This window comes from Ischnura elegans, chromosome 1 (assembly GCF_921293095.1).
Source record: "Ischnura elegans chromosome 1, ioIscEleg1.1, whole genome shotgun sequence".
Taxonomy (NCBI): domain Eukaryota; kingdom Metazoa; phylum Arthropoda; class Insecta; order Odonata; family Coenagrionidae; genus Ischnura; species Ischnura elegans.
Genome location: NC_060246.1, coordinates 25,749,351 through 25,764,475, shown reverse-complemented (window position 1 = coordinate 25,764,475; position 15,125 = coordinate 25,749,351). Strand labels below are relative to the sequence as shown.

The following is a 15,125-nucleotide window of genomic DNA, read 5'->3' as shown; positions in this document are numbered from 1 at the left end:
TTGGAGCTTCTCTTGGAGATTCCACTGTGCCAGGCTCTCCATTTCTGCCGACATTTCGACGAAATACACTTTCATCGAAACGTCGGCAGATATGTAGTGCCTAACGCGGTGGGAAGCCCGACAAACATTCACACCTATGCACATGTTGGCAAAGATTAATTGAAAATGCTTTGATATTTTCAAAGCTTTATTTTTACATAATAAGGAAGAAGGAAAAGTACTACCGGTCGATGAACCGTGTAAAACTAGAAGCGCTATCTGTTGAGGCCTCACGTCCCAAAAAATCGAATGCCTACACGCGACCACATTAAGCTCACTACTAGTAGCCATCACTCTATTCTGATCTTCTTTCTTCATCACACAGAGATTAACGGGGATCGAACCTCGGACGAACCCGCGCCACGAAATCAAATACATGAGATCTCAAGTTTGGGATCGCGACTGACCACGCCGCCCCTACTTCACGTGTCGGTAAATGTAAACCGTACTCACGTACGCACGCACGAACACGCACGCACTTCCATCGCGTTCCCAATGGAAATCAATCAGCGCCGACGTTCAGAGGAAGCAATCCTCCGCCCCCCCCTCTCTCCCCTCCCTATCTGCCCCCCCCGTCCCCACCCACTATAATCCCTACCCTACTGCCTCACCCCAGGGGGGCCGCCGACGACGGCCCGTGGTCATCGAAACGAAGAGACCACCCCACCCCCAAAAGATGGACCCTCGGCACAAATAACGGCGCCCCACGCGTGTGCGTGTGTGTTTTTCAGCGTTTTCGAATTAAATCACAGAGAACAACATCCGATTAGTTCAAAGGATCGCCACCGGCGGCATTTCCCACGGGAAGGAGATATGCGCGCCAACACTTCTTCGGCTGTCACACTTTACATATAGCTCGCACTCAGGGGGCGGGCAAGAATTTGTTTAGCCAGATTATAAATTGAAATAAAAACAAAAAATGCAATATTTCATTTAAAAAAACGTAAAAATTAAACATGAAGCAATTGGTTCCCCTTAACGCCTAAATGCTCGGCATCAACGGTCGTTAAAGTCTCCGACATACGAATACACACATGAAGCATCCAAATATTTTCAAATACAACGATAATTAATTGATTTATTCATCATTATTGAAGATTTATAATTAATAAGGGTGTAATTGCCATTTTACTTTTTTAGCTAGCATCTTACATTGGATTAATACGCCAAAGCCATCAACGATCAATGGGGTTTATGTGCAGATATATAACCTGCTGATTCCTTGTGCCGCCTAGATCGCATACAGAATAACCCCAGTGTAAAACTCTGGTGAACAAACGGATGAAGATACTCAATAAAAAAACACGGCAATTACACCATTATCAATAAAAGGCTTTAATTGCCGTAATTAAGGAGATTTTGACATTAAAACGTCCGGGAGGACTAAAATTAGCCCTTAAAAATGGAGGTTCTTATTTAAAACTAAAAATGTATTGATAATATTCAAAACGTCTCCAAATCAGCATAATTCCTTGTTCTTGAATTATACTAACGATGAAAAAATGGATAGCACTGATGCTCCTCCAACACACAAAATGCTATCCCAACTTTTTTGTAACTGTCCAGATTCATTTCCAGGCTCTGCTATCGTAATATGAAAAAAGGAATCACGGGTTCTTCCATCAAATGCTGCGATGAAAACTACTTCAGCCGGATTGGACTCAAGCACTGTCATAAAAAATTATTAATTAAATATGAATTGAGCTTGGGACAAACAGGAATGACCTACATGGGCCAATGAAAATACGGGGCGTCCTTCCCTTAATGCTTATAGAGAAGAACATAAGGGTGGTCATCCACAGAATGATACCTCAGACTTCCTTATGTCACTCGGAAAAGTCCACAAGTGCTTCTGAAGTCAATGTTCAACGTCATCGACTCTGTTTCAAGATTCACAAAAATCAATTATTCAGGAAAATATCTACAGCGAATTGGAAAAGCTAGGAAACACCCGGTAGTCATTCAGCAACGAACATTTGCAATAGGGAGATTGTATTTTTTGCAAAGTTTTATCTTCATTGCAAAGAGGTATTGAAATAAATTCATGATATTGTGTTAAATATCCTCCATATCATTTCCCGATGTGATTGCTATAATTCCTATAGTCGGTTCCTCAAAAGATAAAAAAAGACTAAAAAATGGAATTCACGGGTAGATAAAAATACTTTTTAGAAGCATAAAAATGTTATCTCATGTCGAAAACATAGGTATTAATTCAATTTTTTTTAAATATTAAATATATTCATTATTTGTATCATTTTACCCAAGAACTACAATACAACACGCGTTTTTACTTCAATTCTATTCTTATTGCCTTTTACGAATGGGAATTGTAGTATCAATCAGCAACAACTGTTAGGAAATAATTTCAAGTTAAGAGCAAGCATTGTAGGAAAAATCCTGCATACTTACATCACATTAATTATCGTGGAGTATTTCCTGCTAAGGCCTATCACCAAATCGTAATTCTTCGAAACTAACGGAGAATGCACGGGATTTCCTTGTCGATTCCAAGAACGGAAGGAAGGAGTTTCGAAAAGAAAATTAATGAAATGATTATAAAATGAAATCAGCCTTTATTCCGAGTCCCTATTAAATCCTAACAAATCAAAAATTAATTAGAAAATGATCAATTACAATGAAGATACACCGTTTTGTATCGAAAGAGAAGCCGGCCACAAGAAAAACGACACTTTTTTCTGATGAGTGAGAAAGTTTTTGCACCTGTAATACATCTCCACACTATGAATTGAGACCATATTGTATCTCAATTATGCCACTTGCTAGTTAGGTTGATTTACTTTTAGATGAAAGAGTAGAAAATATAGTAATGATTATATTTAATAGTATGAAATTAATAACATACTAAATATAGAACTGTAACTGATCGAATACACCCTTGAATATTAATTATCCGTTATTTTGCATCCATTGGCGACCGAAATGCGCCAGTAGAAAGAATACCACAGTCAAAATCAAAGTTCATAGACATATTACTGGAGTCCAAGACTTATCTTGGATATTGATAAGTTAAAATTCTAGATGTAGGTCATATCACTTTGGTCTGGAGCAGTTATCACATCCACATACATTTGTTGCGATCTTACGGTATTTATTACCACTAAAGAAGATGGCACGCCGCGCGAGAAAAATTTACATGTAATAAATCAAATATATGTGATATTTTAAATATCTTTTACAACTTAAGTTCCGTGTTGTGAGCGTGAATTGAAATTTGTGTGCTTCTAAAAAGTATTATTCTACACTAGTTATTCCTTTTTCTAATTTTTATAGTCTTTTGAGGAACTGACCAGAGAAATTATGGTTATCACGTGAAAAAATAATTAGGATTGATATTTGACTCTATGTTATGAATTCATTTCAATCTCTCGTGGTATTGAAGATATGACAATAAACTAATTATCTCTGTTGCAAAAAAGGTCTCAATGAAGTTAGTCCGTTTACATTTTCTATTTTCCTACTCCACGCTATTCAGCTGAAAATTCGCAAATTTGAAAATGATTTATACATACAAACTGAGAAATTAATTAAGATAATAGTAGAATTAAATAGCTAGAACTAAATTACGCAGCGAAATAAAATTGCCTCTTGTAAATCAGATGTTTCACTAAATGTTTATATTGAAATAGGTCATTCCGCCTCAACTTAAAACAAAAGCTTTTCCATTAGGGTCTCAAATTTTGATGAAATTTTCCGTGTGATTCTACATCCACCAAAATCTATATACCCCGAGACCGTTAAGTGAAAAAAATAATTTGTGTGCTTCATATTCATTTTATTTTTTTTCGCATTTTTCCCAAAACATCATGCCTTTTATTCGTATATTACCTTCTTTTTCACCACCAAATTTCTGTAGAGCAATAATGTATTGCTTATTTTAAAGACAGTACTTTGCATAAGGCCAAAATGAAAAAAATTACAATTTTCCCCTCCTGTTTTTGTTTGATTTTTATGTTTAAAATTGTTTCTTGACTCTTTTCAAATAATCCATCTCAGAATTGGTGAGGATTTTCATTTTATAATTTAAACACTTTTTACTTACTATTACAAAAATAAAATGACGTGAATACTTTTCAATGTATTTTAAGAAAATTTTTAAACTTTCAAATATTTCAAACTAGCGGCGGTCCAGCTCCTATGTTGAAAATACACGCCGTACTATAATACAAGTACGTGGACGTAATGACTGCTCCACACCATATAAATATGACTTACAACTTAAATTTTAAACTATCAACGCCTCCAATGTTCATTACGCATATTATTCACTATGTGCTTTTGAGTGCCCTTCTGTTATACTCTTTCAATACTCCACACCCACAGCTTGCATTGTAGGTACGGAGAAGATGACATACCGAGCCTTGTACAAAATACAGAATACAGTATTAGCATTCCCTAGCTTCCCTTCGCAACATACCTCATAACGATGACAATGAATGTGTCACTGCCTTACAGGGTAAAGCTAAGCCGTTACTTCTGTGACTCCGCTTCTAAGGCCAACATTTTTATTCATTCCAACTGTCTTCTGATATTTTTTAATTTATCACCTAGTTGTGCCCGAGTCGCAAAGTTATCCAAGTACTATACCAAAGATCCCACACCTATAACTTATATTCACTCTCAACAGACAAAGGCAAATAAAGACAAATACCAAATGTATTACTTATGGCTCCGGTTACATTTAAGTCGCCGAGAGTGAAGCAATGGAATCACTGAGGTTTGGCGATACATCAAGCGCGCGTGAATGATCATAAAGTTCCACGGCTTGATTGCGTGGCAAATTGTGAAATAGATGCAATGCTTAATGGGTTGAAAAGGAATTCTCAAATAAATTTCATGGATTACCTGCATTAAATTTTACAACACTTGTTTTCGCGTGTTGCAAACACGACTAAACGACTGAAAAAGGGTAGCTTTTCAGATGGACAACTTCAGGCGTCTCTTAGTGGAAGTCTATCATGATAAGAAAAAATATACGTGCACTTTTCCACAATTTGTCATTCAAGTAATGTAACAAGCATTTATTTCAATAGTAAAAAAAAACATTCCGAAAATGTGAGTGAACCACTGCATTACCGCCGTGTACGGTTGAACCAAGCTCGCATCATTTGAAATGTAAGGTAGGTATTATCACGACTCCACGTCCATCCATTTCATTCATACTAACAGCCTCCGAAACTTGTTAAATTCATTATTTACAGTGATAATATCCGTACTGCAATTTTATCCAAGAATTGCACTGTAATCAGTGAGTTCAGCCAATGCACCAAGCATACGTGGAAGATCGCAATAGTCTCCGGCTGGATTGTATGGCTCATTGAAACACAGGTGCAATACAAGATGCTTCGTAAGAGAAATATCAGATAAATGTACAGATTTTCCACAGAAGATTTAAAGAATACGGTAATACGTGGTGAGGAAATGTTAAGATTGCAAAATATAGTCTTCATTCAAAATTATCCTTACATTTCAACAAGCGTGTTCATTATCGTCTTACATTGTTGAAATGAGCTTTTCTCATGAGATACGACAGGGTAGTGCCCTGACCCAGCATCCATTTACTCTGTTCTCATTCATTCAAAAACACTCTGCAGACTATTTTAAAATTCTTCGCTCGCAACATCATCAATATCAGAGTTGCGATGCCATCCAGGAACTGCAATATAATCACCACGTGCGGACAATGCATCAAACGTACGTGGACGATCGGGATACTTCCAAGCATCTCGTGCTTTATTGAGAGTGCTGTTGTGGGAGGAGAGGGGAGTGGTAGGGGGAGGAGGGGGAATGTTGTGGGAGGAGAGAGAGGGGGGGGGGGAAGTGATGGAGAGTGATTAATTGCGCCGTGACTCCACATTGTGGGCGCGCGGAGCATCCCTGCTCGTTCGGTTATGTTGAAAGGAAGGTGACTCGGCCGTTCTACCTCGTCATTTTTATTATTGAGAGAGAGAGAGAGAGGGTAGGAGGGGTGTGGGAAGTCCCATTCGACTGTCTGTCGGCGCCTTTTGATTGCCGCATTCCACTCGCAGCCGTCGTGCGATTATGGGACTTTGAAAATCCCTCTATCGTCTCTCCGCATTGTTGTTGTTGATGTGAGGAACCTCCATCTTCCTGAGACGGAGCGGAATATGGGAAGTCAGCCGCCCATGCGTGTGCCCTTTGTTTGCTCGGTCCAAGACTGCTGCCGCCGCCTTCCGCCGTCCAGTTCGTGAAAGATAACCGGCGCGGCTTTAAATGAAGCGAGGAGCATAAGCCGAATGCACTTTTCCGTGCCTTCGTTGTTTTTTATTTCGGTGCAATCACTGGGGCCTTAGAAAAGTCGTTGCCCGACCGGTCACGATCGGAGTAAAGACCTAAGAATTCATACGGAAGCTAATGGGCATTATCATTTATTGCTAATGCTTAGGTATTTCTTCGGCCGACTGGGGACATCTCAATGACTTAGTCTTTTTATGGATTAGCCTGCATAGCCTGCGTTGGGTATTATCAATTGTCGATCCGCACTGCGATGACCCTTTGATATTCACTAGAAGATAATTCAGGAGACCGAGACGTGATTCATCCCTCCACATAAAGCGGTACCGTTTTATTTCGTGTGATTATTAACTTTAGGGGAAGAAAATATTCATCCACAACATTAATTTAATGAGAATGGCCAATGATTATAGTAGGAGTTCGTCACTTCCTTTATTCATTTCCGCAAACCCCGAAAACAGTTCGCAATGTTCTTTACATCAAGGATCCCGACAATAAACAACTGATTTAAGTCAGTTAAGCTACCGAGGTGTCTTTCTTCCCTGTGGAAATTTGAGGACTATAGCGGGCAAGGTGGTATGGACTGCTGAGCATATGATGCCACAAGCAGTCCAAATCATGCGCACAGCGCTAAAGCTGGAGAGCAAAGGCCGAACTTTGAACACTTACAATTAGAGGCGGTGTCTCTTGATTAATTTAAGTATGCCGGGATTATTTTTTCTGTGGATTTTCCGCACAATAAACAACTGTACAATCATAGGCACCCACTCCCCCAGATACAAATTAATATAGCCTAAAAATAACTTTAACGATGAAATAAATCATTTGCAGAGCACTTTAGTGCTCCCATCCATCAACGAGACTTGGTTCACACTATCAAGCAAGTCAGTACATACCTTTACCAACTGACGCCGGTTTTTTGGCCTCGACAAAAAGCAGCCAGCGGGAGTGGAACGAACGAAGGAAAATATTCCAATCGCTGGAATTTTTAAAGTCATAGTTCTCGCGAAAAACCAGCACCCTAATTTAATATTGAATGACTTTAAGCCTGTTTTCAACGGCTCATTCGGAATCCTGAAAATGGGTCCCAAATGTCACAAGTTTCGACTATTTTCCGACAGTTCTCAAGACACCCGAAACTCTTTGACTCAGGAAGGTAAAAATAATAGATGTCTTTCAGTGAATTTTATTCTCAACCAAGATTTCAACGTCAAGGAGACATTTCAATTTCATTTAATTATTTAGCCACGTATTAACAAAAGAGTGACCGGGGTAAACCGCATACCCACTGTGATGCCAGCGGTGAATTGACCACAAATGCTTTTCTTGCGCTCTTTCCTTAGTTTACCCTTCATATTTTTTTCTAAGGCGTGTGAAAGTGTTCTGATAACGTACTAAACTTAGGTGGAGAAACGTAGCCAGAATTTTGCTTCCGGGGGTGTTTGGGAGGTATACAGGTTGCCCACATTGATATTTTGTCATCAATTCGAACACAACGGGGAATCATACATTTCATTATGTCGACCATGTATTTCGTCTGCATGATTCTGAAAGTTAAATTCATCGTTGGTCTTAGGCAGACATAATGAAACGAAGCTATGTCGAAAAATAGAGTGTCATAGGATAGATGCCCCGGGGCCAGTGGTATCCTAAAGAGACGTATCGCGTGTAGCCACCGTCTTTGAAAAAAACGGGGTGGGGAGGCTCTGGCCCAAAAGCCCAAACCTTGCGAGAGCGTAAATTTTCTAGTTTACTTTTTACATTTCATTATATGAGTGGCGTGAGGGACCCAGGCTGGAGATCATGGACTCCTCCCTTCAATCCACAGTAAGCCGTAATCTCTTGCATTCTATACTTCGCCGCTCCTCCTTTTCCCCGTCCACTTCACCTCTTCCATTCTTTTCCATTCCCATACCTCAAACGCCTCCAGTCTTGTCTCGTCCTCCTTCCTAAGAGTCCATGTTTCCGCACCGTAAAACGTTGCACTCCAGATAAAGAGTGCTCACAAGCCTTTTCTTTAAACTCTTGTATAACAATCCTCCGATTCCTTCCTGTTCTTGAATGTCTCATTTCCTAACACAAATCTATTTTTAATTTCGTCACTGCTGTAACGGTTTTCCTCTTATGTTTGTCCTAATTGTCCAATTTTTCTACCTGCTCAATTTTCTTCTCACCTACATTTATCTTGTGCCTCACATTTCTAGTTCGTGAGGCATTACAAAACCGCATAACCTTGGTCTTCTTATGATGAATCCTCATCCCATACTTCTCTCAGCGCTTGTCCAACGCATCAATCACAGCATACAGCCCACTTCCTAACTGTTTATTCAACACCTGATCGTATGCGAACCTCATTGTTTTTAACATCTATATCCCACCTAAACTCCAGAGTCAAATTCATCCCGCGCCTCCCTTAACATCTCCTCAGCCTAAGTTAAAAAGCAAAGGCGAATGTGACAGCTTTGCCTCACTCCTAAGCCAATGCTTTCCCACCCAGTTTCTCCGTACGCTTCCCTCACTTATGCAGTGTGGGCCATAAGCATATTACAAATGAGTCGCCTATCCCTCAAATCTACGCGTATTTTCTGAGCAATCTTCATGAACAATACCCACTCCACCCATTCAGATACTTTATCAAAATCCAAGAAGCAGTTATACACGTCCTGATTTTTTTCCATGCCCGCGATTCTTTACAAAACCGCATATCTTAACTGTTTAAATCTTTTCGACTTCGGCGAAATAAAAAAATTCTCGGAATAGCCTTCGAGTGGGGGTTACGAGATGGATTGTACTTACATGTAGTAGTCCCTCTTGCAGTAGATGCGGCCGTCCTTGGAGTAGCACGTCACGTCTCCTTCGAGCGTCCTCCAGCACAGACTGCACTGCAGACACGCCGCGTGCCACCGCCGCTCCACCGCCATCAGGTAATAGCGGTCCAGGATGCGGCGACCGCATCCAGCGCACGCCCCCGCGTCCTCCTCCTTACCCCACGACTCCCGCTTCGCCCCGGGCGAGCCGCCCTCCGGCGTGCACCGAGTCGGAGAACACCCCACGGCACCCGCGCTCCTCGCGAGCGGCTGCGCGGCAGGAGGGAGCGGAGAACCGCCTTGGTGTCCCCCCACGGCGGAGGCTCCTCGATAATGGTGGTGGTGGTGATGGTGGTGATTGGCAGGGGACCCTCCTTGGCGGTGCTGTTTGGCGCCGTGGATGGCGTCGGGGGAGTGGAGGGAGGCGGAGGCCGGGGGCATGAGGGGGGCGGAGTCGGCCTGGGGGCAGTGGTCGAAGGGCCCCCCCTGCTGCTGGTGCGCGGTTATTCCGTGGTGGTACACGTGGTGGTGCCTCGGATGGTGCATGGGCGAGGAGGAGGAGGGGGAGTGGTGCGCGGCGGAGGAGGGGGAGGGGTTGCGGGGGCCGAAGCGGGAGAAGGGGTGGGCGTGGTGGCGGTCGAATGCCGCCAAGTCGCTCTCGTCCTGGTCCGATGGGGGCGTGCTCGGCGGGTCGCTGTTGGCGCCCCCGCCGAAGTCCGCGGGGCAGCCCCCGCCTCCGCCTGGCCCCAGGTCGGAGTCGCCCATGGAGGAGGAGGCGGGGGAGAGGGCGGGTATGGAGGGCGATGGGGGGCGGAAGGCCTGCGGGGCCCCCAAGTGGTGGGGGCGGCACTCTTCGTCCTCTTCGTCTGGCCCCGGGTTTCTGTTGCCACGGTGATGATGCTGCTGCAACGAAAGAGCGAGAGAAAACGTTCATAAATTTCTACGAGCAATAATTGACTCAAAAGAAATACCAAGTTTAACTATTAGCCAATATTACAACAGAGATACATCTTTAACAACCGATATGCAGATTAAAAATTCCACCTTCACATTTGGCATGCTCTAATACTAAAAGGAAAAATTAGATCAATTTGATATTCTATAGAGTTAGAGAGAATCATTCCATTGTGAAATTTTCCATCAGTTTTAGTCAACTTTAGCGCTGCAATCAATCAATAAACGTATAGTGCCTCTATTAACCAATCGAGTTATACTGGACATCGCTTTAATAGTCCTAATAGTATAATTAGGAATCTAATTTCTATTTGTAAGATGATTGAATTGTTCTGAATATATGACAACAATATTTTATTTGCGACATCAAACCCTAGCTCTGATTACAGCATTTTCTGTGCGCATAGACATGTACGTATTGCTCTCTAAGTATTTATTAATTAAAGAATGACAATGCAAATTCCTAAAAATACAAAGTTGATTCTATTTTTTTAACGATACTAGACGTATAATTCAATACGAAGAGCAGACACTAGAATGTTTCAAGAATATTACATGAATTTGGTGATTTTAAAAAACATCATTAGGTCCGATGTCACGATAGCGACACACGCAAACTTGCAGAAAACTGTAAAATACTGTTTCTGGGTAACGCTGCGTGTTGTAACCTACGTGCTTTTTTTAAAGCTTGGATTGCGATTTGTATCTGAAAAATGAGAAATCCTATCCGGACCACGACCAACTAATTTACGTACTTACGAGATAATTTCTCCATGAAAAAGTGGCCTACCGAGGATTAACACACGTCAAGCTTGCCGCAGAAAAAACGCGAGGCAAAACTGGAAAATAGTTAGTTAACAGTTTGATCAATGTGTCGCACATGGGAATAAAAATAGTTACTTTTCATTCACGCGGTAATCAAGAAATGATCTCGCAGAGCATGACGTATCGGTAAAGCAAGTTCGCGTAGAGGAAAGACGAGGCTGAGTGAAATATTCGGTTCACAGCTTACATACTTTCCGCAGAAACAACCTCAATAACATCTACCGCTGAATGAAAGGCAATTTACTACTTCTATATAGCACTTTAATGATGCTGCATAAAAGAAAGGGGAAGTTTGATTGCAATACATCAATAGATGATAAAACAGTTCCACCATAGCGACCCTAGTGCCAACACATAAATCCCAAACAATGATGCCTCGAAAAATAGAAGTCGCATGTATTTCCAGGAGAAAGTGAGGGAATTATTTTAGCCAAGCCACAAATACACGAGAAATTACTTAGCAATAAAAATAAAACGCAAGTTTCCTCACGTAATTTTATGGTCTAAAGCTCCTTCTCCCCACGTTACACTCGTGATCATAGTCAAAAGACACGCAGCGAGGCATTGCACATTCCAAACTCGACACGCGATTCACCGTTGTCCTATTCTTTCCACGCAAATAGTTTTCCCAACGAACGTCTTCCATAAAATCTAGACTTTTCAAACCAAAATGTGCACATTGAGGCAGTTTATGAGACTGTACCTATTAATGCTCCGTGCAACCGATTCGATTTCGATTAAATTGACATTCGATTCATTTCGTTTTTTTTATTCAGAGATTTTACAGATTATATTGTCGACGGAAGTAATAAAATTTGAACATCTAAATTTAACCATTCCGGTCCTGCTACGCTACACGCTTAGACAGTGCTAGGTCATACAATACGGAGTGGACTGAAATTTTCCGCATTCATTGGCAAAAAGTATGCAGTTTTCCATTTTAGATGAAACTTGTTATAAGCTAACAATAGCAATTCAGACAGGTCTTCATTCTTTTCCATAGTTTTCCCAAACGAAATGATACCACAGCACAAGGACAGTTATTGCAGCTGCCAAATGCCAAAAACTGACATAAAGAGAGCGGAAAGTGAGCAGGTCTCTATAAAGAAGAAAGGAGATGGATACTTTTGAGTTTTTATGATAAATAATACAGCCGCTTCGATAATACACCAATGGTTAACTCTTAAGATCAGCTTTAACTCTTACGTAAATGTGACTATGATTGGTGCTGCCGATGGTCAGAAAAAATAACTAAGGAATAAAACTAATTCTCAACGTGTGGTTTTATTCAAACAAATAATATGTTTTGCAGACGAGTAAATAGTATAAATTTATTATTTTTCCAAAACGGGAAATTCGTCTCGGGAGACACTTGCTCTCTTTAATGGTTAATCAACATTCACATAGTGTAAACAAATGAATTCATAGGATTGGAAAGAATGCGATAAGAACACATGGTTGAGTTCACAATTCGGTATGACGGGACATTCTTCTACATCCTTCAGGGAGTGGAAATAATCAGGTCGTCGTGACTTCACCGTTTTTTTTAAGTGTCTTCAACGGTCTTCCTTTCTGATCACTTGCATCTTTCGTCCAAACACTTCGGTATGTCGATTTTATAAAACGAAGCACAATTCCGTAACATTTGAGGATGTTTACGAATTTTGACCACATTGTTAAAAAAGGCAATCACCGAAACAACTACGATGGGCAGTTGTAGGATAATTAACCTGAAAAAGGACGTGGACAACGGTGCTGTGGTGAATGGAAAAGCCAGAAATCAGAGGGTAAAAATGCAGTCGGACTGGGACGTATAAAATAATATGTAATAAAATTTAAGTTAAACTTACTATTATTAAGCGTAAAAGAATATTTTCACAAAAAAATTTAATTATTAACCGATTAAGGATTACGTGAAAAACCACCCGCTACGGATAAAAATATAGGTGCGTGAGCTTGCGGTGCTTCGAAGTGAGGCAGGGTATGGGTTGTAATAGCCACCCTAAAGCGAAGGAACCGCAATAGCACACTGATGTCTGGAAACCGTTCCCAGGATTGTAACAACATACTTATAAGGTTATTTCAGTATTTTTCCAGGTTTTTGATATGGCTGCTGTTAACAGTGGCGCAGCGAGGGGTTTGGGGATATAATCCCCACTTTTTTAAAGTTTAATCCATTTTACTTAATTGCATTAATGATACTTACATAATAGTGTTAGGATGAATCAAATATCTCTCAGAAAGCCGTAACATTCGCCTAATTTTAAATTTATTTGAGGGAGGACCCTCTCAACTTTACCAGACTTAACCACCCCCCCTTGCCGTCAAAAATAAGAATCCACTGGGACTCGAATCCAGGGCGCACGGAACAGATGTCACCGCACGCGCGCCTAAACGCCCTTGGCTACGACACAGGCAATTTTGTAATAATGTGTTTTATTTTCGTTTATAAATAAAATTAAAAATATTTTAAGTGCTTTTATTTATTAGACAATACCCAAGTACGTTAAAATACCCTGAAATTTGCATGAATATTTAGACAAGCCAAAGATGCAATGTTCTAGAGTTATCCTTGGGGGTGAGTATAGCAAAGGATTGATCAACTGGTAACATAGACCGGCGGCAGAGCGCTGGAATCGCATATTTATCATGTTCTGCTCTCGCTCACCGGGTGGATCAACAAAGCCTCGAGTGGCAACGACGGCTCGACAATTGAATGCCTAGCCACAGCCCCTCACGCTGCTCAGCCGAGTGGAGGCGTGTCATTGGCTAGGCCAGGAGAGAACGCGAAAGGAAGACGGAGGTGGAGTTGGGTGCCGATATTCATGTGCGACAGTCTGCGAGAGGGAGGGAGAATCCTGAAAATGCAACCAGCTCACGCGCGCAGAGAGATACGTGCACTGGGAACAATGGTGTTGCCTTCGAATGAACCGTTCCGTGGTTCCATTCAAAGCGAGAAAAGGGGTGGAACCACACAGGCATATGTCTTTCTCTTATTGCCACCCGCAAGGGTGGAATAGGACGGTTTGCAGGTTGTACCATACGTGTGGAAGGGCAGGGAATGCAGGGTGAAAATTGTAAAAAAGAAACGCGATAAGAAGGGGGATCAACGTAAAGGTTTGGGCCAATTAAGAGCGGAGTCCTCTAAACATGCCGATGCATGACCAGGATAATAATAAAAAAAACTGAAATCCTACCCAACCCTCTTTGTGGTCTTTTAACCCTTTCCGAAAAAACCCTGAACCCTTCCGAGTCCGCACCCTTTTCACCTCCCCACCGCCTAACTGGAGTAGAGGGGATTCAGGTTCCTTATAAATCCCCCGACCACTGTTTGGAAAACCTTTCCGACGAACCAGCGAACGTTGGCGCGAACAATGGACAGAGGGAAAGAGAAAGAGAGCAGCTACCTCAGCACCCATTCCTCCGCGTCCCTCCAGCACACACAACAATTGCAACAGAGATAGATGGGGGTTGTGGGCTAACGGCGGAGCGAGGGGGTGTCTGCTGGCCTGGACCGTGCGTGTGGGGAGGGAAGGGGTCGGCTCACCCACCCTCCCTCCCGCCAGATTCAATCGAAGGAGGGGGGGAAGGAAGGGAGGCTCCCCATTGGTCGCCCGGCCCGCAGGCCACGCCCCCTCCGCCGTCTCGCAGCATCATCGCCCCCCTTTCACTCCCCTCGGCACCCCCCTTTTCGCGGGGTCGGTCGATGGCGAGGCGCCAGAGCACCCACCACCGCGCCCCCTATCCTCGCACAAGAGAAACAGACAGCACAGCATAACCCGCCAAAGTCCTTCCTTTATTTCTTTGACTTGGAGTTTGCTGAGCGATATCAAAGGGTGTGCAAATACCGATAATCTTTGACGTAACGTTTATTCATCAAATCGTTCCGTCTTGGTGATAATCAAGCAAGAATAAAGGAAATTAGGTGCGTATAGACGATGCTAACACATGCTACTCTCAAACAGAGTTGCAAATACTAATAATGTGGTCATTATTACAAGCGAATTTAGGACTAGATAGTTCTTACAATTTACTTTTTTGACAATTATTATTGTGGTAACTTCGAAAGTGAGAACCAAATATTCAGAGTTTCTACTAACTCAGTCTCGTTTGTCTCAGTCTCAGTTTGTCTTTTAGTGCTTACCTAGTTCCTAAGGTACAGGGGAAAAATGCTAGGATATGCAATTAAAAAAAATGTAGCACCTTTAAAAAATTGTGCAGCTG

At 42.0% G+C, this 15,125-nt stretch overlaps 1 protein-coding gene across 2 annotated transcripts in view; it reads right to left on the bottom strand.

The window, feature by feature from the left end:
- Positions 1 to 15,125, bottom strand: part of LOC124157625 — a 105,114-nt gene that overhangs the window by 38,554 nt on the left and 51,435 nt on the right. The window contains exon 2 of one of the 2 annotated variants that reach the window (XM_046532509.1): positions 9,112 to 10,025. In XM_046532509.1, coding sequence (XP_046388465.1) covers positions 9,112 to 10,025 — 914 coding nt within the window. The remainder of the gene's footprint in view (positions 1 to 9,111; positions 10,026 to 15,125) is intronic. The other variant, XM_046532520.1, reaches the window with a different exon arrangement.